Source organism: Drosophila teissieri, chromosome 3R (assembly GCF_016746235.2).
Source record: "Drosophila teissieri strain GT53w chromosome 3R, Prin_Dtei_1.1, whole genome shotgun sequence".
Taxonomy (NCBI): Eukaryota; Metazoa; Arthropoda; class Insecta; order Diptera; family Drosophilidae; genus Drosophila; species Drosophila teissieri.
Genome location: NC_053032.1, coordinates 12,751,498 through 12,778,041, shown reverse-complemented (window position 1 = coordinate 12,778,041; position 26,544 = coordinate 12,751,498). Strand labels below are relative to the sequence as shown.

The following is a 26,544-nucleotide window of genomic DNA, read 5'->3' as shown; positions in this document are numbered from 1 at the left end:
AGGTTGCCATGTGTTTTCAAAACGAATTCTGTTAGTTGTTTATTTTAGATTTAAGCAAGTGCAAACACAGTTACACAGTTACAGAAAGTAGATACATTTGAAACATTCCCTGTGTCGAAACACACAAAGGTAAAGCTTAATATATTATTGTCGACATGTTTAGAAGTAAATATTTATATTAGAAATTAGTTTTTTTTAATAAGTGTAATAAATGTAAGTAAACTAATAATCAACTAATTTTTGAAAAATGGGTTTCAATCATTTTTATTTATTTATCAAAATACTCTTTATTTAATCTATAGTTTAGTTTCATTCATCATAGTTTAATGTTTCAGTATAAAACGATACTAATAATTACACTGGCAGTAATCAAATTTTACAAAGTAATGGTTTGCATTTACAAAATTTACCCACAATCCGTACTTAGACCTCCTTCGTGGGTCATTTGGTTGGCAAACACTCGCTATACTCGATTTAAAAGAATATGGAAATGAGCATATAGGGAAATAAGGCAGGGGTGCAGAAATAAAATACACTTTTGCCATTTATTTAAATAGCTAACAACTTTACCTACTTTTGGTAGCCATTACCCCAACATAAACTAAAATTGGAAACCAAATGCATAAGTAAGTTCCATAATATTATTCGTAATTACCAGCCCTGGGTCTTCAGTTCACCGAACGACCGAACATTTTGTATAAATATCCGCCGCGAAATCAAGGTGATTTACATTAAAGCTGTTCTTTGTTAAAAACGAAAGCAACGTTTACCTTTATCGGATAGACTCTTTGCCGCCAGTTTGAGCGTAAACCAACTTCTGCACTTTTTTAATCCTAATGGATACGGATATTCAGAGATGCTTCCGGAGCAAGACGGTGTTCCTCACTGGAGCCACTGGCTTCTTGGGAAAAGTCGTCATTGAGAAACTTCTGCGGACCACGGAGGTGAAACGCATCTATGTGTTGATTAGACCGAAGCGCGGAGTTGAGATTACGGATCGGGTTATCACGTGGTCGAAGGACGCGGTAAGTAAGAGCGAGGAAACCCAAAAGAAGCACTCACTCAAAAGGTTTTGAAAAGGTATTTGAACTGCTGCTCAAGTCCAAGCCGGAGGCCCTTCAAAGAGTTTGTCCCATCGCAGGGGATTGCCTCGACTTCGATTTGGGAATCTGCGAGAATGATCGCAGACTTCTGGCCTCCGAGGTGCAGATTGTCATCCATGGAGCAGCCACCGTGCGATTCAATGAGCCGCTGCACACGGCCCTTGCCATCAACACAAGGGCCACCAAACTGATGATCCAACTGGCCAAGGAAATGAGGCAGCTGCAGGCCTTTGTTCACATCTCCACCGCCTTCTCCAACTGCATTATCTACAACATCAAGGAAAACTTCTACCCCGAGCACCTCAACTGCAGCGCCGATAAGGTGCTGGCCATGGCTGAGCTGGTGAGCGACGAGCTCCTGGACAACATGGAGCAAGCGCTTCTTGGCCCTTTTCCCAACACGTACACCTACACCAAAGCACTGGCCGAGGACGTGATCCTGAAGGAAGCGGGTGGCTTGCCACTGTGCATCTTCCGACCGGCAGTCAGTAAGTGATCTTGCTAAGTGCCCAGTCTCCGCCGCGTCTTAGTTGAGTTGTTTTCCCAACCCAGTTATCGCGGCACACAAGGAACCCATCTCCGGCTGGATTGACAACATGTACGGACCAATGGCCATTCTTTTCGGCGTGGCCCGTGGGGTACTGCGCATTGCCACCATCGATCACCATGCCGAGGCAAGCCTGGTGCCCGTGGACTACTGCGCCAATTTGACTCTGGCCTGCACCTGGAAGACCATTGACGAAGGCAGCGGAATGGAGGCACAGGAAACACCTGTTATCTACCAGCTGGCGCCCATTGAGCAGAACAAAATCACCCACGGGCAGTTCATCCGACACGCCCTCGACGGACGCACCAACTGCCCGCTGACCAAGATGATTTGGTATCCCTTCATTCACTGCATCACAGTGCCGTGGCTCTTCCCCCTGGCAGCTTTCTTCTATCACACCCTGCCAGCCTACTTCTTCGACCTGGCTCTCTGGCTGAGTGGCCGGAAGCCCAGGCTGGTAAAGGTTTACGAGAAGATCCACAAGACTCTGGGCATCTTGGGCCCCTTTGCCTGCAAGAGCTGGCGCTTTGACATGCGGAACACGGATCGTCTGAGGCAGCTCATGTCGGAGGAGGATCGAAGGATATACTACTTCGATATGGCCAGCCTCAACTGGAAGGCATACTTCCTTCAAGCTCTTCGTGGCATGCGGCAGTTTTTGGGAAACGAGCCACCCACTCCGGAGTCCATTGCTCAAGGCAAGAAGCTCATTAGGCGGTAATGTCCATGGTCCTTTCTGTTTCTTACATAGCACATAGTACTACATGTTATTGTATTTTAGTTTGAAGCTGCTCCATCATATCCTGCAAGCTGTCCTCTGTTTTGTGGCTCTACTAGCATTGTGGTCGTTGGCAAGGATCCTAGTGTGATTCAGAAGTATATAGGCTATCAGCCGACTCGCGGTAATTGCCTCAATAAATATATTCAACACATAGAAAGTAGCGTATGACATGACTTTTACTTGGGTTACGTGAATGGTTGCTTTGGTGTTCTCCCCTTGGAAGCCGTTCCGAAAAGGTGCACTGAATAACACAATCGATTGTTGAAAGTATACGCAACTGATTACATAGAGTACGTACATATAGTGTGCACTTATTACCACCTTCTTTAAATAATTAGGCTATAAATGGATGAACGAAATGGTTTAACTATATGAGGTTCCTATAAGGAAGACATGGTCTAGCACTTACTCGGTGTCGTAGTCACGAGTAGATATATGCAATTATGTAACGACCGATCGGGAACTTCTTACACGTGCCCATAAAATAATTATATACCCGGAAATCGTAAGTCATCGCATGCACTTTATATTTTACCATTCTTTTTTCCATTTATATACTCATTTGAATTCCGCGTAAGAGATGACAGCTCGATACTTCATTTTGAATCAACTTGAATGTTGCAAATTAGATGCACACATAGTGGTGCCAATATAAAGCGAAGTGACTTCTTTTGCTGCACAAATAATTTGTTATACCCAAAAAAAATACACTTTCGCAGCGGTTGGAGCACGAGCTCCTCCCTAAAACGGGAGTCCATTGGGTGTCTTGAATATGCTGAACTCGACCTTTGTTGGGTGTAACTTATAAATTCGCAAATAAATAGAAGCGCTAGTTTGGAATCACTTTTCAGTTCACTGGCGCACGAAGCGTTCAATTACCTTTCCCGGAGCAAAATGGATAGTGATATACAAGGATTCTTTAAAAACAAGACCGTTTTCCTTACGGGTGGCACCGGATTTCTGGGAAAAGGTACCCCACTCTTGGAATATTATCGCAAGCTTATGGAGTATGATTTTTACAGTGATCACTGAGAAACTCCTGAGGACCACGGAAGTCAATCGGATTTACTCCTTAATCAGAGCCAAGCGCGGAGTGCCCATCCAGGACCGAATCACAACCTGGGCGAAGGATCCGGTGAGTGATCTTCAGTGCTAGGGTGGCAAATGCGTCTTGACCCCTCCTGTTCCGAAGGTGTTCGAGGTGCTCCTGAGGACGAAGCCAGATGCCTTGCAGCGGGTTTGTCCCATCGAGGGGGACTGCCTGGACTCGGATCTGGGTATTAGCCAATCGGATCGGAGGATCCTGACCGCCGAGGTGCAGGTTGTAATCCATGGAGCCGCTACTGTACGATTCGACGAGGCCCTTCACCTGTCCCTGGCCATCAATGTGCGGGCCACTCGTCTGATGCTTCAGCTGGCCAAGCAGATGACCCAGCTGGTGTCCTACGTCCACATCTCCACCGCCTACTCCAACTGCGTGGTGCATGACATCGCGGAGCGTTTCTATCCGGAGCACTTGAACTGCAGCTCGGATAAGATCCTGGCCGTGGGTGAAATGGTGAGCAATCAATTACTGGACGCGATGGAACCGAGCCTGGTTGGCTCCTTCCCCAACACGTACACCTACACCAAAGCCCTGGCTGAGGATGTGATCCTGCGGGAGGCGGGCGACCTGCCACTGTGCATCTTCCGCCCGGCGATCAGTAAGTGCACCAGATTGGGATTAACCTTCAAAAGCTGCAACTTAACTATTCCCAGTAATGTCCACTTACAAGGAGCCCCTGGTTGGCTGGGTGGACAACCTATTCGGACCATTGGCCCTCTGCTTCGGCGGAGCTCGCGGTATAATGCGGGTCACCACGGTGGACCCCAATGCCAAGATCAGCATGGTGCCCGCTGACTTCTGCGTAAATGTGGCATTGGCTAGTGCCTGGAAAACGGCCGAGAAGTCCGTATCAAATGGAAAGGTCCAGAAGCCTCCCATTTACGCGTTTGCGCCCAGCGAGAACAACTTGCTGAGCTACGGAAGCTTTATCGAATCATCTATATTTTATCGGGACATCATACCGCTGACCAAGATGCTGTGGTATCCCTTTGTCCTGTGCATCTCCAACCCATCCCTGTTTCCGCTGGCCGCCTTCTTCTTCCACACCCTCCCGGGCTACTTCTTCGATCTGTTGCTGCGTCTCAAGGGCCGGAAGCCCATTCTCGTGGATCTGTATCGGAAGATTCACAAGAACATCGCCGTCCTGGGTCCGTTCTCCAGCACCACCTGGAACTTTGACATGACCAACACCACGGAGCTAAGGGAATCGATGTCCAAGCAGGACCGCAACCTGTACGACTTCGACATGGCCCAGCTGGACTGGGATGACTACTTCAAGTCCGCCATGTACGGAATGCGCTTGTATATTGGAAAAGAGAAACCCACCGCGGAGTCCATTGCCAAGGGCCTGAAGCTGAGGATGCGGTGAGTTTCATAATGACACCTTTAGTTCGTTCTAATTCAAAGCCTCTTTGCAGTCTGAAGGTCCTTCACTATGCCTTCGCATCCTCGCTGGTTTCCCTTGCTGGTTACGCTTTTTGGTCACTGGGCAAACTCGTAGTTTAATTTCCGCAGAGGGGCAAGGAGTTCTCAACAGACTTTAGCGATATGAAATGATATTTTAATGTTCTCTAAAATTATATGCTTAAAATAATCAAAAATAAAATACAAAAAAATTAAAAACATAGTGACTATTGCATCTTTAACATACAAAACTGAAAGGGTTCACTTTTGTGACGAACAATAAGTTTGCAGTCGACTAAGAATATACACTATACGCTACACTATACAAAATACGCTTTCTCATTCGGTCGAACAACAGTGTAATAGTGAACATTTTTGGAATGCAAACTCTTGGGTTTCTATTTTGTTGGCATATTATATATGGCGTCACCCATTAGTCATCGCTCGATATACTAAAACGATCACAGATTTTAGTAACTACGTAGAAGTAATAAACTAATGTGGGATACTAAGATAACACCTAAACAATTTGGTTAGAGCAAAAATATATTTTGCAAGCTTTACAGTTTAAATTCCAGGCGAACGCCTAAAAGTATGCTGTGAAATATACAGTAACTTTTACAGAATGTCGCAATTTTGTAGACTTTTTCCTCGGATTTTAAAAGGCTTGGTCGAAATAATATTTATAAAGCATATAAGCCTCTCTTTAGTTTTTTTATGATTCCGATACAAGAATATATTGTATGCCAAAAATTCAATGCGCAATAATACCTGACTGAAGCTTTCTTATTATCCGAAGCAGTTTTTGAAAATGTAATTTATTGTTAAAACGGGAAAATAATTAAACAATAATTTCAAATACAATATACAGCAAAAATTCAGTCTACGCAGGCCGTAGAAGTAAGCCAAGAAAAGCCAAAAATGTTGGAATACCCAACAATTGATACATTTATTTATGATAAGCTGAAGTAGATATTATCGTAGTATGTATGTAAATACATTGATGCAAGTGCAGAAATCTAATATATTTATATATTACAACGAACGCATCTAAATCATCGGAAGCCTTGCTCGATTCTTTAATTTATTGGAAGGTATGGATGACAACAGCTATCCCATAGAAGTATAAACCGAATATCTGTTCTTGGGTAGTAAAACCATGAAGAAGATTTTTCATCGAATTCTACATTTCAATTTTGAATTAAGTAAATCAAAATGGCGTGGTGCAAAAACTCCAAGTGCTTCACACGTTTCCAATTGTGCTGCAACAGTCTTTCAAATAAAACAAACGAATATGGATGACAGTGCACTTACCAAATGTTTCGGCGCCTGTCAAGAACCGAGAAATGCAATCCGGCCGGAGCTGTGACTATTCATTAGGTGCTTGGGAGTATTTGATATAATTTAGCATACGATTGGCCGGGTCACTGTGGCACCGTGACACTGCGTCTACCGGCGCAGCGAATATAAAAAGCGCGACCATACCCAATTGATTTCCTATTGAAGTGTGTTTTCAACTCGCAATCATCGCACCGGTAGAATTCGTTCGGAATGACGCCTAACAATATCATATCCAGAACGGAAATGGACGAGGGCATTCCTGGATTTTACAAGGACAAGGTAGTGTTCCTTACAGGCGCCACCGGGTTTCTGGGAAAAGGTATGATCCGAGTGAAGGAACCCAGGAAATCAGGTTATATTTCATCTCCATTTTCCCAGTGATAATTGAGAAGCTCTTGCGAACGACGGAGGTAAAACGTATTTACTCTATGATCAGACCCAAAAAGGGGAAGGATATTCAGGAGCGTCTCGCCATTTGGGAGAAGGACCCAGTAAGTCAGAAGTTCCAGCTTGAAAGACCCCTTCTTAGGACTTACTTCACCCTTCCAGCTCTTTGAAGTCCTGCTGAAGCTAAAGCCAGATGCACTGAAGCGAGTCTCCGTCATCGCAGGCGACTGTCTGGATGACGACCTGGGCATTAATATGTCGGATCGCAAGCTCCTGGTTTCTGAGGTGCAGATAGTGATCCATGGAGCAGCCACGGTGCGCTTCAATGAGCCACTTCACGTGGCCCTGGCCATCAATACACGTGCCACGAGACTGATGCTCCAGTTGGCCAAGGAGATGAAACACCTGGAGGCCTATTTGCACATCTCAACGGCGTTCTCCAACTGCGTTATTTTTCGCATCGAGGAGAGATTCTATCCCGAGCACCTGACCTGCGACTCGGACTCGGTTTTGACCATGAGTAAGCTACTGAGTGAGCAAATGATGGACAACCTGGCACCCACTCTGGTTGGAGACTTTCCCAACACCTACACCTACACCAAGGCCCTGGCGGAGGATGTAATCCTCAGGGAGTCCGGCGACCTTCCAGTGAGTGTCTTCCGACCATCAGTCAGTGAGTATTGGAAGTGGTGAAAAGGCAAAGAGTACTAATATACATACTCTCACAATCCCAGTAATTGCCACCCACGAAGATCCGGTTTCCGGTTGGATAGACAATCTCTACGGACCCATAGCTCTTATCTACGGCGTGGGCCATGGAGTCCTCCGCCTGACCACCTTCGACAAAGATGGTTATGCCAACATGGTGCCGGTGGACTACTGTGCGAATGTGGCTTTAGCTAGTATATGGCAGACATCCAAAGAGAAATCCCAACGAGAAACCAGACCCCAACCCCCCATCTACACCTTAGCTCCCAGTGAAAGAAACCAACTGGTCAACAGTGACTTTTTGAACCACTCCCTGAGCGTCCGGACAGATTTTCCACTGCCCAAGATGATATGGTACCCGTTCCTGCACTGCATTTCCAATCCGCGACTCTTCCCTCTAGCCGCCTTCTTCTACCATACTTTACCTGGCTATTTCTTCGATCTAGCCCTGAGACTCACGGGAAGAAAGCCTCGTCTGGTGAAGCTGTACAGAAGCGTACATGCCAACATGGCGTTGCTAGAGCACTTTTTCCACAACACTTGGCACTTTGAGACGAAGAGCACAGACCGGTTGAGAGTGTTGATGTCTCCGGAGGATCGGCGAATGTACAACTTCGATATGGAGGCTTTGGACTGGAAAAAGTACTTCCAGAAGGCCCTTTTCGGCATGCGGCTTTACCTGGCCAAAGAACCTCCAACTAAGGAATCCCTTGAACAAGGTCGGCGACTGCTCTATCGGTAGGTTCTTGTGGAAAGATGTCTGATACTTGCATACGATTCATTTTGTTCATTATTAGATTGAAGTTCCTGCACTACAGCCTTATGACCTTACTGTGCGCCATAGCTGTCTTCCTGTTGTGGACCCTGGTCAGGTTGTTCATTTAAACTACTGGGCTCGTTCAACGCTCGAACTAAGAAAAACCTTGGGTGTTCATTGAATAGGCTGTAGTTTGTAGTTTTATGCAATAAAAGGACAACCTAAATTAAGGAAATCAGATCGCATATGAACCCTCAAATCGTATTTCTATCATATAGAACACTCGACATCAAATTTGTCATATATTTATAGATACATACTTCGGTTATAATTTAATATTGGCGACTAAGCATTTTGGGGTAAAATGAATACCCACCTACTAGTATTATTAATTTTTAGTCTTCGCCGATTCCCGTATGTTGAACTTGGGAACACGGTCCTTTCGGGCCAGTATTTTGTTTGAGTTATCCTCGATGTTGATGGCGCTGATGATCAGGTTGACCCGGCGTTCAATGACGCCAATGAAAAGCTTCACATTGTGGACTGTCAGAAAGGTTTTGGTACTGAGCACATTCAGGATGGGAGCATCGTCACAGGCCAGTTGTCTAAAGGAAAATGGAGTTGGGTAGTTATTCTATAGCAAGGATATATTTTCCAGATCGCACCTGAATATATCCTCGATGCCCTTGAGGAGCTGTTCCAATCTGATGCTCAGGGTTCGCTTCTTTTCTCTGGTCTCCTCCGCCAGCTGCTCAATTCGCTCCTTTTCGGCATTCAGATAGTCGAGTGCCTCGGTCTTAAGCTTCAACTCCTTCTCGGTCTGCTCCGATTTCTGCCGTTCTGTTGGGAATAAGATATTTATTATACGCAAGTCAGATGATACATGGCATACACCAGAAACTAGCAACACACCTATTTCATCCTGGAGTTCCTGAGTGGAATCGTTGAGTACTTCCACCTCGTGACTCAGCTCGTTCACATAGTTGAAGAGGGCAAAGTTCTCGTCCTCCTGCCGCTTGAACTGGGCCACCAGTCGGTCCGCGTCCTCCTCGCCGTAGAGCAGCTTGATCTTCTCGATGATCTCCTTGTACTCCAGGAGCTGCTTCTCGTAGGTCTCCTTCTGGCTCTGCTTCTTGTCCAGCTCGCGCTGCTCCAGCTCCGGATTGAGTCGCTTTTGTCCCTTGATGTCGAAGAACTTCTGCAACTTGGCGTCGTGCTCCAGGCGCCGCTGCATCTCGCGCATCTCCTGGATGTGCATCACCTTGTCGTTCTCGTTGCGATCCTTCAGGACGGTAAGCTTGTTGCACAGCTCTTCTCGCTGGTCGAAGGCCAGGGTCGACTGATCAATGAGATCCATGATGAACTTCTTGCCCTCGTTGAACTGGGTCACCATCGACTGCCACATGTCATTGAAGTTTGCCCTGGAGTGGAATCGGAATCCATTAGCTCAATTCGGAAAATATAAAAATTAAGAAGCCTAGGGAAAGGGCTCAGTGTATTAAAACCCGTTAAAATGGAGAACTCCTAGTTGCCCTTCAATAAACCTAGAAATTGCATACTTATTTTTCCTAGTGAGAAATGCTCACCGGTCCTGCAACATGTGGTTAATGGCGTCCCTCATCTTGCTGTTTTCCGTGAGCACATCGCTGCACTTTTTGTTGACGACATCCAGGCGGTTCTCCAACTTGACCACGCTCTTCTGGACCTTGCAGATGGAGTCCTTGTAGCAGTTGTCGGGCACTTCGTTGCGCCGCAGGGCATCAATCTCCTTTTCCATTTTTCGTATGTGGCCCTCCAACTCCCAGAGATTGGTCCGCTCATTCTGGAGCACCTTCTGCAGATCCGCCTGCTGTTCCTGCAAAGTGCCCAGGTGCTTCTCCCTCTGAAATCGTAGTAAGTCTTTTCTGGTGGCTAACCAGTTTATTAAATATGTAGATACCTACATTGGTGTTCTTTCGCGCATGAGTTCCTCCTTCTAGAGTTTTAATTTCCTCCTTCAGCTTCTGGTGCTCAACTTGCAGCACATTGATCATGTGATTCTGCTTCTTCAGCCGCTTGGCCTTCTCCTCGAGGAGACCCCGAAGATCTAGCTGGAGACCCCGATGTTGGCGTTGCAGCCTCTGCAGCTCGGCAGTGGCCAATTGATCCAGCTCGCTTTGGTCAGCCATCGTTATTGGTTTGCAAAATTCAACCTATGTAATGGTAATCTCAACACTGATTTAGATCTTAGTTTGATTTCAATGGTAAACAAGCGTTGCCGGTGGCAAGTTGCTTAGTAACGGCGTGGTTAATCGAATACCTTTATAATAGTGTGTAAGCTTAATGGGAATCGATCTGGCCATGTCCGTCTGTCCGTCCCTATGAACGTCGAGATCTCAGGAACTATAAAAGCTAGAAAGTTGAAGGAAGGCAGACTCCAGTGACGCAGCGCAAGTTTGTCGATTCTTGTTGCCACACCCACTCTAACGTCCACAAACCGCCCAAAACTGCCACGCCCACACTTTTGAAAAATGTGTTGATATTTTTTCACATTTTTGTTAGTCTTGTAAATTTCTCTCGTTTTGCCAATAATCTTTTTGCCACGCCTACTCTAACGCCCACAAACCGCCAAAAACTTTTAGTGTGGTAATTTCTCCTTCGCACTTCCACTAGCTGAGTAACGGGTATCAGATAGTCGGGGATCACGACTATTGCGTTCCATCTTGTTTTAATATTATAACCGTTTCAAACCGTTTTGCAAAACAATCGGACAAACAGCGTTGCCAGCATCTCTGCTTAGCGGAGTTATCCACCGCCCTCCGTCGTTGCCATTTAAATTTGTATAAATTGTCAACTTGCACTTCCCGACTATGTATACTTATTTTTCAAGTGCGCCAAGAGGTTTGATGTGTTGTCGCTCATTTTAATGGACTTGCTCCAAATATTGCATGTTGCGCTGTTGTTAACTTCCGTATAATAGTTTACCATATGAAATATTAAAAATATATTTTACAGAAAAAGCGATATTCAATATATCATGTAAAACAAATATCACGATATAAATATTTTTTCAAAAATATCGATATATTGATATTTTGATATATTTTTCACATCCCTAACCTCCAGTTCAAACGCTCGGCTTAAACCTGTTCTCCGCTTTTCGTTTTAATTCGAAAAAAACGTTCGAGCGTGGCGCACGTTGCGGTTCCTCCGACTGGTACTTGCTCCCCTTACATTGAAACCCTGTGGAAAATCTATACTATGCATAGCGCATAACTCTAAAATAGGTGCACGGGCCATTTCGTTGCTTTTGCTATTGATTTACCACCGCGTTGCGTTCGTTTGTGTGTGCTACTTAAAGAATTTGTGTTTTCCGAGTTTGGTCCGTGGACATTGCATAATTTCTGTGGCGGCCGTTAGGTCCTGTAGCCCGACTTTCCAAGAATTACGCAGAATAACCAGAACGACCAGAGAGGAAACTATAAAATCGAAAACATAGCAAAGTGCCGCAGCAGCGAAATGGGAAGGCGCATAATAATTAAACACACACAATAAGCAGCGGAACGAAGAAAAAATAATACACAATAAGCGCAGCTTTGTTTCTAGTTAAATTGCGCTTGTGTTGTGCTTGCCGATTCCTCGGTGGTCCGTTTTTCGCTTGTTGTTCTATGTGACATAACGGAACTTGGTCTGGCCTGCCAAAGCAAAAAGCGCAAAAAAGAACAGGAAGCGCAGCGATAACCTTGCAAAAACAAAGAAAACTCTGAGGAGCAAAAAAAAACTTACACAGCATATATCTGTGAATTAATATTTTCTTTTCCGAGGAAATGCTGTTTGTTGTCGGCTAACTGTTGTTTGCCTTTGAATTGCAGATCTTAATCGTAGAGCAGCACTCACACTAGCACACGCCCCCCGCAAACAGCACACACACACACACACACATACGACGTACACTGCCAGCGCATAAACAAGTGCTGTTGTGGTTGTTGTTGCTGCTGCTCGTCCGCTAAAATGCTGAACGCTGCAGCGCTGCTTTTGGCGCTGCTCTGCGCCGCGAACGCAGCCGCCGCCGCCGATTTGGCGGACAAACTGCGCGATGATTCGGAACTCTCTCAGGTAAGTCAGAAGAGGAAGAAGAAAAAGCGGGGAACGAGAACGTGGAGGAGGAGGAGAAGGGAGGTGGTAGAGTAAGAAGAAGAAGCAGTAGCAGCAGAAACAGTTGGTGCAAACAACCGAAACACTTGTCCGTAGTCGATTAAGGCCCCAGTACCACCCACCAACCGCCACCCGCACACCGAATACCGCGCCCCCGCGCCTGGCTTACCCCTGGGTACAGTCGACATTGCCTACGACGAACTTTTGGTAGTATCTTTGATCGCCTTTTTCTATCTTTGCAATAAATTATATTATTGCGAAGAGCTAAAATTGAAGTTTTTGTCAAGCTGAACACAAAAGCTATTTTAGGTATTCTCGTACACAAGATGTAGTCTTTGAAACCATTAAGCTGACTTTTTAGTCTAATATGTATATAATTTTGTTGGAAAAACTTAGCTTTAAACAGTAATACCTCGCTTTTCCCCTAAAGCCAGTGTAACTGCTGAAATCAATCGTAATACTCTTTTATGAGCAGCTTAGGAAATATTTTAAGGGGACTTGTATGAGGGAACACGTTCTATTGATTTTGAATAGTGTTTTTGCCGCTCCAAAATATTTTGATACTGTTCTGTGATGCTCTAAATGCTACCCATTATAAATGATAAAATCAATTTTTGTTATGGGTTTGGCGACGTCAATAAATTTGCCGTGGCAACTTATCAGAGGTCGGCTGTAATTGTGCCACCACACCACCCACAAGGGCCGCCCCATTTCGTTGGCCTTGAAAGGAAAAGCCTTGGCGGAGTGAGCAAGGGGGGTGGGGGGTGCACGACAAGCGGGAAAAAGGAGCCTGCGCAAGAGGGACGCACAGAGGGCCTAGGCACCCGCATTTGGGCACAGGTAGCCGTTGTTCCGGCAGCATCGTCCTTGACCTTTAGCCATCTCACTTGTTGTTGGCCTGCTGTTGGAAAATCGATGATGCTGCCCGAAATCCCTGGCGGCAGGGCAGGTCCAGCCGACCGCTAAGCTCCACTTGGCCACATTTCGTATGCATGGCGGAGTTTGTTATGTAAAAATGAAAAGCCACATAAATTAAGCCCAGGTCTGCAGAATGGACTCCTCCAGCAAACAGCAAATGGGAGAAAAAACGCCGGCCGTTGACGTCCACTGAGCATAACAGTTTTATATTTAGTTTTGCCTTTTTACACCTTCACAGGCCGACTCACACACAAAGTACATGGAAAAGCACATTAAACACATTGTGTAAAGCAGTCAGAAGCCAACAAAGGTGCGCGGCTGAAAAAACAAGAACAACATGTGTAATGAATTCAAAGGCGGGGGTTCAGTCAGCAGAAGTGGTAATAATATTACACTGGAGAAAAATCATTTGTTTATGCATTAAAATACGTTAGGGTTGATTGTATCCACCCCACCCATCCACATAACTCATACTCAAGAAATCGAACTGATTTGCGTCGGAAATAGTAGCATAGTTCGACTATTCTCATTGCCTTTAGCTAATAGCGAATATATAATACTAGGTAAAGTAGAAGTTGAATACCCGTTTTTAGTAAATAACTCGCATAATTTTCTAGTCGGCCTAGCACTTAACACCCGAAATACACGCTGAGTAAAAAGTAAAATGGACTTCCAAGCAAAAAGAAAGCGTGTGACAAAAGAGTTGGCCAGCAGACTGTAATTGTTGCAGCAAGTGTCTCAGGGAAGTAGTTGCATCCACACAGAAAACACAACCTTTTCGAGTTACGATGGGCGAAACAGAGCGTACAGCAAAATAAAACTCGAGAAGGGGAACTCTGCTTGCTCACTTGCACCCTTGCTTAGGGTATTGTAACTTTGCCCAGGAGTTTGCCACTTTTGGAGGAAAGTATTTCCGGCCTCATACATGGAGTTCTGCTGTTCATGAGGGTGGGTCCATTTGGTGGCCATAAAAACGCAAGGGCGGAAAGTTATCTTCGGGCACTTATGTAAATTAAGTGCCGCAAAATTAAAGGATTAATAAGTCAGGCTTGTCCATAATAAGTCCTTAAGTCCATGAACTGAAATATTTGTATGTCGGATGGCAAAATTCTTTTAAGAGAACCTCCCTCCCTACATAAGCCCGATTAAATATTTTCTTATATTATTTTAATCCGCTTAAAGTGTAGACAAAACTGGCTTAAAAGGGTATCTCTATCTTCCCAAGTCGAAGTCGGGCTTCTTTTATCTTGTGCCTGCACTTCTCATTACATGCTGGTGGGTTAGATAAATATAGGTTGCCTGTTTTGGTTTGCGGCTTATGGCTTACGGCGTGTGGTTTTGCTTGGCAAACCACCGAGTTTAGGAGAGAGTTTCGAAATTAGCTGATATTGTAGTCCCTGCTAGTCCCAGTAATTCACTGGCTCTATAAATGTCTCAATTCAGCCACGCTGAGCTGAGTTTTATTTCAACTTCGACCTCTCGACAGTCGAAATGAAAGTTCACTCATAAAAGAAAACTGTGACCATGTGCGGGTCCGAGGAACAAGCTGACCTCCTGCGATTGACCCCCACTTCCTGTCGTGCGTCAGCCAACGTCTTGCGCGTTTTATTAATTTTAATTTTTAACCTTTGACTGATGCAATTGCAGTTGGCCGAGTGGGGGTGTGGACAGCTTGGCTTGACAACTGGGGCTGGTGCTGGCTGAACTCTGTCTAGGAACACTCACAGCACACGGCTCACGGCACAGAACAGTCCACACTCTCACTCGCGCTCGCAGCATCATCGAATTCAATTAAATTTAATTTAAGAATTCAATGCGATGCCAAGGCGCGTTATTTGATATGCGACGAGCTCCATTACAGGCGAGGCGATGAATGAGCCACGACTGACCTTAATGGATCCAGATGCTCATAGACGGATCTCCGCTCGTCGGGGCACTGGATGTGCACATTTTTACGATCCATGGCGTGGGGGCGGCATGGCCTCGGAGTGATGCCGCAGTAGAACCCCCCATTTCGATCCCCTTCCCACTGCCGCCCTGCCGCCCTGCCAATTAAAAGAGAAATGCTCTGCCCGAGTCTCGATTCCGAACCGGAATCCGAAGTCGGGGGTTGCGATCGCTTTCGCTTTGGCTTCTGTTTCTGCTGCCGCTGCAATTATCGAAAAGAAAATACATATATGTACTGTACAACCGACATATGCATACATAATTTGTACCAATTAAATTTATTTATACAACATGCACTCGCCCAGAAGGAAACAAGCATCCCTCCTGCTCCGATTTCAGTCCCTAGTCCAAAATACGAAGCTTGGCTCGCTCTCTTGGCTAATTAGTTTTAATGGCTCCATTAGATGATGGAAATTGAATTTCCTCCGAACAGGCTTACCCTCTCATGATTGTAGTTGTTTTTGGTGTAGGAATTAGTACAATTTTTGGCTACAAATCGAAAGAAAACAGAACAAACTTGAACTGCCAGCGGTTCTCTCTCTTTCTCTTTCTTTCTTTCTCTCTCTATCTCTTTCAGAGCACTGCCAAATCCTTGAGGCGCCTTATGCCAGTTAGGGTAAGCTGCAATTCCAAAAACCAAACAGAAACAGAAAAACCAAACACACGAACACAATTATGCTATTGTAAATTTGGACCAAACTCAAAAGACATTGTTAACGTACAACTCACATGTTTTCGGCTTAATTTAGTTAACCAGCAGCAGTACCCATCGGGCCATTGGCCAAATTATTGTTTGCTCCGCCGTCTGACTCTCACCCCTGATGTTCGTGGTTCGTCTGTGGCCCCAGGGTCATTGGCACTTGGCACTCGGGAAAATCAAAATGCGCTTTTGAATAAACCCTCCCCCATGGGAGCACTTTTGGCGGTTGGGCGGCGAGTGGTGTTTGCATAGTAAATGAGACGCCCCAGACCGAAAGGGAAACTGTTTATCGATGACAGCATAATACTCTAACAATTGTAGCAAATTTTCGGGCTTCCGAAAAGGACTCCCCGGGGAAGAGCTGGCCTTATCGCGATGATGTGCCAAAAGAACCGGAAACTCATTAAGCCGTGCTCCCTTCCGCCCTGGCCGCCTTTCATCAAATGCAAAACATTCGATAGCGGAAATTTATGAAAGTAATTGCATCTAATTGTCAAAGGCTTCTATCCGAAACCCAAGGGGGTTGAATTTGGCCAGGATGCTGACAGATGGCCTTTGGAAAATGGCGGCCAAGAGAAAGTGTCGCAGTTTCTGGGCAAACAAAACCAACTCCCAAACTATTCAATAAAACTTCTCTGAGCTCTATTGGCCATTTTACCTGAACGTATCCCATATCAACCTGTGACATTGTGACATATGCCACAGCCAGTCCCTAGGACCCCACTTAACAGCAGGGCACTCTCTTGGCTTGGCCAGATAAGCGACAACATTTCGAGAGCGATATAGACACCGGCAAGCAGTTCTGGCCAAGCTGAAGACGGCGTAAGAACAAAGCCCGCTGGCGACTCGAATGTCCACGACCAGGACAACAACAACGCTAACGGCCCCGACAACTGACGGTCTCAAATTACCAAAAATAAAATGAATGCAGAGCGAGGATAAAGTGTATTTACACTCGGGAAAAAGGACAAAAAGTCAGCAAACAAAGAGTATTTCAGTTTTAAGCTGTTATGTCCACTATGGTTGTGAAAGAATGCCAAGGCATACCGAGTCAGTAGTCAGGATTATTTGTTCTTTGAAATGGAAGTGCAAGTGAGATTGTCACTGTCAGTTTAAATTAAAATATGTATTTCCAATTATAAAGTCACTGGACTGACATAAAGCATCAATTTCTCGGCTTAGCCGCTTTTTTCCGGTGCACATGCGTGTGCATTGGCGATGCCAGAGCATAGATATGTGCAGCAGGCAGGCGAAATGGAAATGGAAAAGGGAAAGGAAAAGGACAGACTCTTAAACCCAAATTGCCATGACTCATGCCGGGCAGCAACGAAAACACGAGAGTCACACGACCGTTTTAAAGGAGGGCACGGAAAAAGGTGTTGTCCTCGGCAGGACACGCACCCACACAGGCACACCAAGACACAGATATGTCCGCAGGACCTCATAAAGCCGACTGGGAATGTGCAGCGGGGCGTGGCGGCCAGTGGCTCTCCGCCGGGAAGCCGCAGAGTGTGCGGTTGCATGTGGCCTCATGCGGCAGGGGCAGGTGGCCCGCCCGAGCAACTGACTATGGGCCTGGTTTAGGGTCAGTGGCTGGCTGTTTGGGGTGGCTGGGAAATGCATTTCACATCCCGCTCTCAATTGAATGACACACAATCTACTTGGGCGGCGTAACCCACCCCGAGGCTTACGTAATTGGTTCAATAAACCTTTTTTTCTGGTACGCCGCCCTGCCATCCCCACCAGGACATGCATAAAGTTGTTCCTCATTTTATTAGTTTGTTAGACGTTGCCATGGTGCTGGTCGGTTGCCGTTTTGCCAAAACCGCCCAGCAACTAGCCCAGTCTGCGAACCACCCCTTAAGGCACTCCACCCCAGATCCACCACCCACTACTCCCCACTCGGTTCGATAAGATATTGGCAATAGAGCGGCGCGAATGAGTGTAACGAACCCGTTTATCTTTGCAGTTCTATAGCCTGCTGGAGAGCAATCAAATTGCCAACTCAACGCTTTCGCTGCGCAGCTGCACGATCTTTGTGCCCACCAATGAAGCCTTCCAGCGCTACAAGAGCAAAACCGCCCATGTGCTCTATCACATTAGTGAGTTCAGTTTCAATCAGGCTGATTAAAAATAATAAAAATCAAAATAACATGACTATACCCTCTGATTACTCTTTGCAGCCACTGAGGCGTACACCCAGAAACGACTGCCGAATACCGTGTCATCGGACATGGCCGGCAATCCACCGCTGTACATCACAAAGAACTCGAATGGCGACATCTTTGTGAACAATGCCCGGATCATACCATCGCTGAGTGTGGAGACGAACAGCGATGGCAAGCGACAGGTCAGTGGCCCCATATGCATATGCTGCATTCCATAGAGTCATTTAAACTCCCATCCTTACTCACCGACAGATCATGCACATCATCGACGAGGTACTGGAGCCGCTCACCGTCAAGGCTGGCCATTCGGATACCCCCAACAATCCGAATGCTCTCAAGTTCCTGAAGAACGCCGAGGAGTTCAACGTGGACAACATCGGCGTGCGCACGTACCGCAGCCAGATGACGATGGCCAAGAAAGAGTCGGTCTATGATGCCGCCGGACAGCACACCTTCCTGGTTCCCGTCGATGAGGGCTTTAAGGTGCTTTTCTAGTTGAATTTCCCATTATTTGATTAGCATTATAATCTCACTGTTGCTTGTGTCTCCAGCTTTCGGCTCGCAGCAGCCTCGTGGACGGCAAGGTCATCGATGGCCATGTGATACCCAACACTGTCATATTCACTGCCGCTGCCCAGCATGACGATCCCAAGACTTCCGCCGCCTTTGGGGATTTGCTCAAGGTCACCGTCAGTTTCTTTAAGCAGAAGAACGGCAAAAGTAAGTATACGATTCGATTCCAGTGCACTAAACTCACACTATTTTACGAACCCCATGAACATATGTATTATTAATATAATTTGGCTTGCAGTGTACGTCAAGTCAAACACCATTTTGGGCGATGCCAAGCACCGCGAAGGTGTGGTTCTGGCCGAGATCGTGAAGGCGAACATCCCAGTGAGCAACGGAGTAGTCCATCTGATCCATCGCCCGCTGATGATCATCGATACGACGGTCACCCAATTCCTGCAGGTATGTAGGGTGTTGGAGAGGCGCATAAACTGCAATTGCAGCCACACAGACACGACACAGACAGTCCAAGACACAAATACACAGAAACAATGATAGTGCCTGCGGCTTGTGATAAGGCTTGGCATTTTGATTGGCTCGGCACGCACTGAAAGATAACGCTGGCGGCAGTTCCTTAAAGAGACTGGGAAACCAATTAAATCGCTTGTCTGCTGTCCAGCGACTGCTACAATCACATGAGCCAAACACATTCAAACATACACGCGGACACCCGGCTTTTCTTTGCCCGAAGTGAGCAGCTCCCCCAAAATGGTGCCAAAGGGAAAGAACTCTCAAGGCTGAAGTTTCCTCGGTGCTCCACTGAGGGCAAAGCCAAAACCAAATAACCTTGCACCCAGAAACCACTGCCTAAACACATACAGTATGAATAAGATCAATGCAGACACTAGTTTTCAGTAATCCCTTAGATATACTTCCTAACTAATACAAATGAAAACCCAAAAGACTGATTTTATATGGAACCGAATTTTTGTCAATCTTGATGCAAAATTACCCCAACAAGGGAATTTGCTCAAAAGTCTGTATTCCAATTCGGTTCTTTGCAAAATCAAAAGCAAAATTTTATTTTAAAATAATTTTTAAAATATAAATTTTATTTTAAAAAAATTTTGGGTGTAATGTAAGTATTGCCAATAGCTGAAAACCAAAAAAAAATCTTAAAGCAATGTATTTCATGTAAATTTTTCTATGAATCAGATTTTCGCATCAATATGCATTTCACTAGCAGTTATTTGCATCGAAAGTGCAATAGACTGACGACTCAGTTGGGCAACGCGCTCAGAATTGGCCCTCGAAATTCAATACGTGCTTTAGTCACCAATTGGCAAACACTAAAAAAATCGCTTAAGAGGCGCTTTGCTCGATCTGACCAAAATCGACCAAAACTTCACAAAAACTTCCATTGTTCTATATTGAATGTATTGGTACTTTAATGGCGTCATGAACTAAGCAAGTGTATAAATCTATCCCCATCATTGATTGGCTAACGCTCTTCGATCCCTCAACCGCCACTTTCCAAAGCATATCCAATGATCAATCATCGATCGCTCGCCATCAGCCGGCATGCTTTGACCATCATCGTAACCGTAGCTGTATATGTATATTCTGAGCATAATCTGACAACCACCCGCCCGATAAGTAGCTTCCTCTCTCATAGGCATATACATTAGAAACAGTGCGTTTCGTGTGCAGCAGTTAATCATATTGCTGTGAAACGGACTGTTGAACGGCTATATCATTCGACCGCTCGAATCGTAAGCGCCTTCATATCGTGCTATCGTTTTCGAAATTTTCCAACTAGTTTCGTTGTGATTACTTGTGATACTCTCCTTTTGCTATTTACTGATCCATACCTCTATCCTTTGTTTCTCGTCACATGCCGAATAATTGTATTTTAAACTACAAAACACAATCCAACCCAACCACATATCGCTCTAAATTGAATCGGTGCACCGAAATATTGAAACAAAAACCAAAACGTTCAGTCGTTCAAGGTAAACAGATTCAATTCGATTTTAACGTTAAGTTGTTCGGTTCCTTTTTAGTTGCATTTTGTTTGCATCCCCTGCTATTTTTGCTATGCATGATATTTTTTTCAAAAAAAGCGTAGATCTTTTTCGTAAAATGAAGTTATTGGTTCCCAAGGTCGCGTATGCGTCTACGAATATGACGGATTTTTATTCACAATTAGTATATATATGATGTACAGCACTAGTTTAAATTAGCAAATGAAGCAAGTGCACATGACACTTAAAAGTATGAAGATTATCTATCGAATGATGATTTTACCAAATTTTTAATTTGTGCGATTAACTGACTTAAGATAGCTTTCTATTTTTTGTCGGAGTTTTTATTTCCTTGTTTTTTTAAAATATATACATGCAAATACAGCCGAACCTCCTATAAATATTTTACGTAATAGTAATGCAAAATATTACAAATCGCTGTAAATTGTTGAAAAGTGCACGTAATTCAGTAACATTGTACATAATGGAGCCATACCGTTTGCCTGCTCTTTGAACAATGCCTAAAACAATGAAAAATTAAATATAATTCCTTGTGCTTCATTTCAAACGTTCTTTTGTGACGGAACAACTCGGGCAATCTGCGTGGAACCCAAATCCCATATTGACAATATTTAAATGTTTAAATTCAATTTTATTCGAACCAAATCACTTCGAATGAATATTGAACTATTTCTGCTACCACTCCGTTTTAAAAACTGATTTAGTTTATGAACGTAAGTAAACATCACACCAGCAGAACAAGAACAAAAACCACAACAGTCATCAGTGCAACGCTTTGCTATCAAATTGCCATCCAACCAACCCACTGCGCAAACAATCCAATGATTCGGTACATTTTTTGCCATTAAATCAAATCACATAAACTCAGCTGTCTAGTGAGTCATTAAGGAGCATTCCCATTGATTCACGACCTAATTGGCCAGCCATCCATTCCCTCACCCAATAAGTGTATAACTGGCGTACATTGTAATCGGATATATTTCTAGTTGTTGTATTATTTTCGTACTTATTTGTATTCCCAAAAGAACTTGAAAATCTTTATAAGCTTATGCGTACCCCTCTTTCATTCACCCTATTATTTGGTTTAATTTTTATTTAAGTACTTCAAATAACTTATTTTATTAATTTGGCAATTTATCTTCAAGGAGAATGCTGAGAACGGAGCTCTGCGAAAATTCTACGAAGTTATAATGGACAATGGAGGAGCAGTTCTGGACGACATCAATAGCCTGACGGAAGTGACCATTTTGGCTCCCAGCAATGAGGCTTGGAACTCCTCGAATATCGACAATGTTTTGCGGTAATATTGCTCAAATCGGTAAGACTATATTATAGCAGTATAATAATAAATAAATGCACTTTGCAGAGACCGGAATAGGATGAGGCAGATATTGAACATGCATATCATCAAGGACCGATTAAATGTGGAAAAGATCAAGGAAAAAAATGCAAATTTGGTGAGGCTTGATTGCTCTTTTACTTCAATGAACATATTTTACAATTTATATTTAACATTTTAGATTGCCCAGGTGCCCACTGTCAACAACAACACCTTCCTGTACTTCAACGTTCGTGGTGAGGGATCGGACTCAGTAATCACAGTTGAGGGAGGCGGCGTTAATGCCACCGTTATCCAGGCTGATGTGGCCCAGACTAATGGCTATGTTCATATTATCGACCACGTGCTGGGCGTGCCTTACACTACAGTTCTTGGCAAACTTGAATCGGATCCCATGATGAGGTATGTTTGATTTTAAAGCTTTAATAATACGCTGTTTACATTTTACCGTATTCCTCAAGTGACACCTATAAGATGGGAAAATTCTCGCACTTTAACGACCAGCTGAACAACACTCAACGCCGCTTCACCTACTTCGTGCCCAGGGACAAGGGCTGGCAGAAGACCGAGCTGGATTACCCATCGGCTCACAAGAAGCTCTTTATGGCCGACTTTGCCTATCATGTAGGTTTTTACCCAAGCCTGTGTTCTATTATACTCAAAATGTTTTCTAACCGCAGTCCAAGTCCATTCTGGAGCGTCACTTGGCTATTTCGGATAAGGAGTACACCATGAAGGATCTGGTGAAGTTTTCGCAAGAGTCTGGAAGCGTTATCCTACCCACGTTCCGCGACTCCCTGAGTATCCGCGTGGAGGAGGAAGCTGGACGTAAGTATATTGCATTGGATGCCAAGGGCTCAGTTGCTTCTCCTTTCAATTCAAGTCGATTCGATTCACCTAATTTGATTGATTCTATTGGTCCTCCCCTACCGTGCTGCATTACTAACCGAACCTGTTTTTCTACAACTCTCAAAATAAATTTCTCGCTTTCTGCTTAACTAAATCTAATCGTTGTCCAATCGAAAGATCTCCATGATGAGTATGCTAGTCACGAATGGACTGGTGAGTGCTGTCCTTTTTCAAACCCACATCGCACCGCCCACAACAAAAACCTCGTCCTGGCCATGTCCACCCATAGCTCGTTCATTGGGCAATCCACTAGCATTAACCACCCATCGATTGCATACAAGTTGTTCTTTTAACCTAACACCTTTAACAACGACTACTTCCATTTGCAGGATATGTAATCATCTGGAACTACAAGAAGATCAACGTATACCGGCCCGATGTGGAGTGCACCAACGGAATCATCCACGTCATCGACTACCCACTCCTAGAGGAAAAGGATGTGGTCGTGGCCGGAGGTAGCTATTTGCCAGAATCAAGCATTTGCATCATCTTGGCCAACCTCATAATGATAACAGTAGCAAAGTTCTTGAACTAAATGCATCCGATATGTAAAAACCAATCCAAAGCAAATGCAAATCAAACACAACAACAGTCGTCTACAGAACAAGAACCAACAACACTCAGTATCAGACTAACTTGACATCCACATGGATGTAAATTAATCATCACCAGTTTGTTGATACTCGTACCGATCGAAAACCACAAGCAACCAAAACAGTATCTGTAATATATGCGTCACAAGGAACGATCATCATTCCAACCCAAAATGCCCACGTCCACGCCATCTACATACCACACACACACTCAGAAAAATACGCATGCAGAAAACTGCCTGCTGAATTTGCTTTTGCATCGACAGCTTCTCCCAAAATAGCTGGCAAGAAAGACTAGGATAAAGTCGATGACCCCCCTATGTTTAAGTATTGAACTCGATTTTCCCTCAACGGCCTTATGTATAATATTAAATATGAAACTTTCTGTAAAAGATTTTAATTTTATGTTCGACCTATACTGGTAGCTTACGTTCATCAGCTCGCTATGTTTTAAGTTTAGACCCACACTTACATTGGTATCGTACCATGGAACAACTGATTGTGTTTATGATTTTAAGTGTACATTTTTTGTGAATTGCTTGTTTTAGTTAATGGTTTATTTTATGATTTATGAAATGAGTTATCTTAAGTAGAATGCGAATCTCATTGTACATGTCGAAGAAGAGGCGAAGCATAAGCAATAAGCGCATCACACACTCATACTCGAGCGCCCACACATTCCCCTTATTCCTATGCATAAATACATACAAACATGTAACGAAACAGAGTCATTGTAAGATTTGAAAGTGTGAAATTTGATAATAAACTGAAAGTTTTTCATTTGAACCTTACTATTAAGACCGGCACCAATCTTGTCTCGAACCAAAACGAATGACCCCTGTAGGCTCAAAACTATATCAATGTCGGACAAGAAATGTGCGAGCAAGCAACCAACAAACTCAATTATATGATATGCCATCCTGCACTTATGTAGTTACTAGCCCCGCTATGCATGTGAACCCCCCAGAAAACCCAGAAAACACATTCGCCCAGAAAACACATTCGCCCACACACACCAGCCACTTGGAGCGAGTGTAGCCACTGCAACTAGGTTAGTCCAATGTACAAGTTTCGAAACTGCCGACAAAAATCGACGAAATCTCTGCAGCATACATACCACTCCCTGTAATCTAAATCACTCACGGTACACAACTACATGTCATCATTGAATGGATTTTGATACCGATTTTAACTTGCATACTCGTACAACCAAAAACAAGATCTAGAACAAAGAACGTAAAGAGAAATTGAAATAAATTCTCCCTCGCCCGAGCAGTTGCATTTCAACTTTGTACGTAGTTTAAAACTAGTTTTTAGTCCGATATAGAACAACCCAATCTCTAACTATATACCAACTTTCTTTCTATTTCTCTCTGTCTCTCCCCCTAATGCTATGTACTTATAGGTTAGACATTGTAACTATTGTAATCAACCCAATGCGTAAAACCCAAGTGTTAAGTCGAACAGTAACACAGAATTGTACTATCCTCAAACGAGTAACTATCAGCCTACCAGTACACTGTCTCAACTTTCACCACCACTACCACCCACTTAGGAACTCAGTCGAAATCAAAAACCCAGTTGTGGCAGTCGCTTCACGTAGTTGCTAATTCCCGATCCGATCCGATCGAACCCTTCCGGAAGTCTTATCTTTAGTAGGTGGTTTAGTTTCATTTGGAGCAGTGCAGTGCCGTAGCAGCTAAGTAAAAATCTATGAAATAAAGATGAACAAGAGATCGAAATCGCATTAAATGATCAGAAATGAATACGCTAATGAATTGTACAAGTAAGCTTTAAAGAATCGCTGGAGGAGCGCGGATCGGAGAACTTAGAGAAGGGAGAACCGCATTGCAATCGCAATTTGTGTCGTAGTCAGTAGTTACACGTTAAGCGGCGTCTTAACGTGTAACTAGTGCCTTACTAAAGATAAACGCATTACCTTAACCTTTATACAAATTTACTCAAAACATACTTGTACCCCGTACCCCAAACATACGTTCCGCTTCGAAAGATACCCAGATATACAGATATATATACGGAGTTACACCCCAACAATACAAGTATAAATGATACAATACAAATGATATTGCGCCACACGCTATTTACACCAAAATACACCAAACAAATCGAGAAATGCATATTTTTCATATATTTAATTCTCAGAATAATATAACGTAATGTGTAATATGTAGTTTATTTACTGTAAAACTCAAGAACCTAAAAGTGGAATTTGAATCACATACTATTGATGTATATTAGCTATTGAGTTTCTAAGCAAGCGTTAGACACTGAAATATATGATTCAAATATATACAATATGCGAAACCAAGCAAACTATGGAAAACTGGAGTGCAAAAGAATATTATTCCATTTTATTTTACGACAAACGCTTTTTACAAATAAACCGAATCCATTTGAATTACTCGTAAAGGAACAGACAGATTATATTTAGCATTAGTTAAACTAATTATTACATGTACTAGAAAACCGAATGTCAACCGAGAATCTTCAGCAAGCTTGAGCGAATAATAAAACTTTAAAACTAACTATAAATGAATCGTTTGTCTTTGTTGCACTTTGTCTTCTAAATGAGCGATTTGAATTTCGGGGATTCCTAAATGGGTGCGAAATTTCTAGAAATCCCTATTATGGCAATGAAACGTGGAATAGTTTTACTTTAGAGTTTCACAACTAAATTTCCAACATTTTGGATCAACAATAGAATAATTTTTAAATTACTATATAGTAATTTAGTTAGTTATAGTTATATTTTACAATCACCTGGAATGTTAGTTTTCAGCTCTTTTATGTAACTCCTCTGTTCGACTATCGACTTTATTCCGCTGGCAATACAAAGTTTGCGGGTTAATTTTGGTTTCTGAAGAATCCTTAAAAATCGAAAATGCGGTTTGTCTTAACTGAAAAATTCCACTCGATTGTTTACTTACCCAATACCGCAACCAGTAAAACATCGATAGTCGTGAGGCAAATATCGATTCTCCACAAAATGACAAAGACCAATACAATTTTAGTAAAGGCCGCCCACTTTTCGCTATTCTAAAAAGAGTTCCAACCTCATAACAGCAGCGGAAATTTACTATTTAAAATTATTTATTTTAATTCGGGATATATTAGGCGGTTATAGCAG

The 26,544-nt window shown here is 43.7% G+C and overlaps 5 protein-coding genes across 18 annotated transcripts; 4 read left to right on the top strand and 1 right to left on the bottom strand.

The window, feature by feature from the left end:
• Positions 1–38: 38 nt before the first annotated feature.
• Positions 39–2,596, top strand: LOC122618795 (fatty acyl-CoA reductase wat). 2 transcript variants are annotated; one of them, XM_043795366.1, is made up of 6 exons: positions 39–129; positions 584–721; positions 784–1,025; positions 1,081–1,591; positions 1,656–2,367; positions 2,432–2,596. In XM_043795366.1, the coding sequence occupies exons 3-6, from the start codon at positions 837–839 to the stop codon at positions 2,517–2,519; spliced, it is 1,500 nt and encodes a 499-aa protein (XP_043651301.1). In that variant the 5' UTR covers positions 39–129; positions 584–721; positions 784–836; the 3' UTR covers positions 2,520–2,596. The 2 variants fall into 2 exon arrangements, with proteins under 2 accessions (XP_043651301.1, XP_043651303.1); XM_043795368.1 differs by lacking the exon at positions 39–129 and having other exon boundaries at positions 574–1,025.
• Positions 2,597–3,265: 669 nt separating this feature from the next.
• On the top strand, positions 3,266–5,163 carry LOC122618794 (fatty acyl-CoA reductase wat). The gene is made up of 5 exons (XM_043795365.1): positions 3,266–3,401; positions 3,454–3,566; positions 3,624–4,134; positions 4,190–4,901; positions 4,955–5,163. The coding sequence occupies exons 1-5, from the start codon at positions 3,326–3,328 to the stop codon at positions 5,040–5,042; spliced, it is 1,500 nt and encodes a 499-aa protein (XP_043651300.1). The 5' UTR covers positions 3,266–3,325; the 3' UTR covers positions 5,043–5,163.
• A 1,278-nt stretch (positions 5,164–6,441) lies between these two features.
• Positions 6,442–8,368, top strand: LOC122620759 (fatty acyl-CoA reductase wat). The gene is made up of 5 exons (XM_043798366.1): positions 6,442–6,600; positions 6,660–6,772; positions 6,831–7,341; positions 7,403–8,114; positions 8,174–8,368. Exons 1-5 carry the CDS (start codon positions 6,492–6,494, stop codon positions 8,259–8,261), a joined length of 1,533 nt encoding a protein of 510 aa, XP_043654301.1. The 5' UTR covers positions 6,442–6,491; the 3' UTR covers positions 8,262–8,368.
• Positions 8,369–8,464: 96 nt separating this feature from the next.
• LOC122619221 (coiled-coil domain-containing protein 63) lies at positions 8,465–26,244 on the bottom strand. Of its 2 annotated transcripts, none has more exons than XM_043796005.1 (6): positions 26,178–26,244; positions 10,077–10,325; positions 9,720–10,015; positions 9,046–9,554; positions 8,799–8,973; positions 8,465–8,738 (listed from the first exon to the last, which is right to left on the bottom strand). In XM_043796005.1, exons 2-6 carry the CDS (start codon positions 10,299–10,301, stop codon positions 8,522–8,524), a joined length of 1,422 nt encoding a protein of 473 aa, XP_043651940.1. In that variant the 5' UTR covers positions 10,302–10,325; positions 26,178–26,244; the 3' UTR covers positions 8,465–8,521. The 2 variants fall into 2 exon arrangements, with proteins under 2 accessions (XP_043651940.1, XP_043651939.1); XM_043796004.1 differs by lacking the exon at positions 26,178–26,244 and adding an exon at positions 10,433–10,484.
• LOC122619219 (fasciclin-1) lies at positions 11,230–25,933 on the top strand. Of its 12 annotated transcripts, XM_043796000.1 has the most exons (19): positions 11,230–11,329; positions 11,985–12,228; positions 15,710–15,748; positions 17,802–17,934; positions 18,016–18,182; positions 18,253–18,483; positions 18,552–18,720; positions 18,812–18,972; positions 19,631–19,648; positions 20,514–20,522; positions 21,260–21,268; positions 21,701–21,855; positions 21,922–22,012; positions 22,076–22,296; positions 22,356–22,518; positions 22,575–22,722; positions 22,921–22,956; positions 23,133–23,258; positions 24,802–25,933. In XM_043796000.1, the coding sequence occupies exons 2-19, from the start codon at positions 12,124–12,126 to the stop codon at positions 24,804–24,806; spliced, it is 1,986 nt and encodes a 661-aa protein (XP_043651935.1). In that variant the 5' UTR covers positions 11,230–11,329; positions 11,985–12,123; the 3' UTR covers positions 24,807–25,933. The 12 variants fall into 12 exon arrangements, with proteins under 12 accessions (XP_043651935.1, XP_043651938.1, XP_043651927.1 ...); XM_043796003.1 differs by lacking the exon at positions 22,921–22,956; XM_043795992.1 differs by lacking the exon at positions 24,802–25,933 and having other exon boundaries at positions 23,133–24,187.
• Positions 26,245–26,544: the final 300 nt, after the last annotated feature.

Excerpts from the sequence above, each read along its gene's own strand:
- LOC122618795 (XM_043795366.1), top strand. The coding sequence starts at position 837 with ATGGATACGGATATTCAGAGATGCTTCCGGAGCAAGACGGTGTTCCTC. Across the intron at positions 1,026-1,080 it reads TCACGTGGTCGAAGGACGCG|GTATTTGAACTGCTGCTCAA; the intron begins GTAAGTAAGAGC and ends GGTTTTGAAAAG. Across the intron at positions 1,592-1,655 it reads CATCTTCCGACCGGCAGTCA|TTATCGCGGCACACAAGGAA; the intron begins GTAAGTGATCTT and ends TTCCCAACCCAG.
- LOC122618794 (XM_043795365.1), top strand. The coding sequence starts at position 3,326 with ATGGATAGTGATATACAAGGATTCTTTAAAAACAAGACCGTTTTCCTT. Across the intron at positions 4,135-4,189 it reads CATCTTCCGCCCGGCGATCA|TAATGTCCACTTACAAGGAG; the intron begins GTAAGTGCACCA and ends AACTATTCCCAG. Across the intron at positions 4,902-4,954 it reads GGCCTGAAGCTGAGGATGCG|TCTGAAGGTCCTTCACTATG; the intron begins GTGAGTTTCATA and ends GCCTCTTTGCAG.
- LOC122620759 (XM_043798366.1), top strand. The coding sequence starts at position 6,492 with ATGACGCCTAACAATATCATATCCAGAACGGAAATGGACGAGGGCATT. Across the intron at positions 6,773-6,830 it reads CCATTTGGGAGAAGGACCCA|CTCTTTGAAGTCCTGCTGAA; the intron begins GTAAGTCAGAAG and ends TCACCCTTCCAG. Across the intron at positions 7,342-7,402 it reads TGTCTTCCGACCATCAGTCA|TAATTGCCACCCACGAAGAT; the intron begins GTGAGTATTGGA and ends TCACAATCCCAG.
- LOC122619221 (XM_043796005.1), bottom strand. The coding sequence starts at position 10,301 with ATGGCTGACCAAAGCGAGCTGGATCAATTGGCCACTGCCGAGCTGCAG. Across the intron at positions 9,555-9,719 it reads AACCACATGTTGCAGGACCG|GGCAAACTTCAATGACATGT; the intron begins GTGAGCATTTCT and ends ATTCCACTCCAG. Across the intron at positions 8,739-8,798 it reads GGCATCGAGGATATATTCAG|ACAACTGGCCTGTGACGATG; the intron begins GTGCGATCTGGA and ends ATTTTCCTTTAG.
- LOC122619219 (XM_043795992.1), top strand. The coding sequence starts at position 12,124 with ATGCTGAACGCTGCAGCGCTGCTTTTGGCGCTGCTCTGCGCCGCGAAC. Across the intron at positions 21,856-21,921 it reads AATATCGACAATGTTTTGCG|AGACCGGAATAGGATGAGGC; the intron begins GTAATATTGCTC and ends TGCACTTTGCAG. Across the intron at positions 22,519-22,574 it reads TGGCCGACTTTGCCTATCAT|TCCAAGTCCATTCTGGAGCG; the intron begins GTAGGTTTTTAC and ends TTCTAACCGCAG.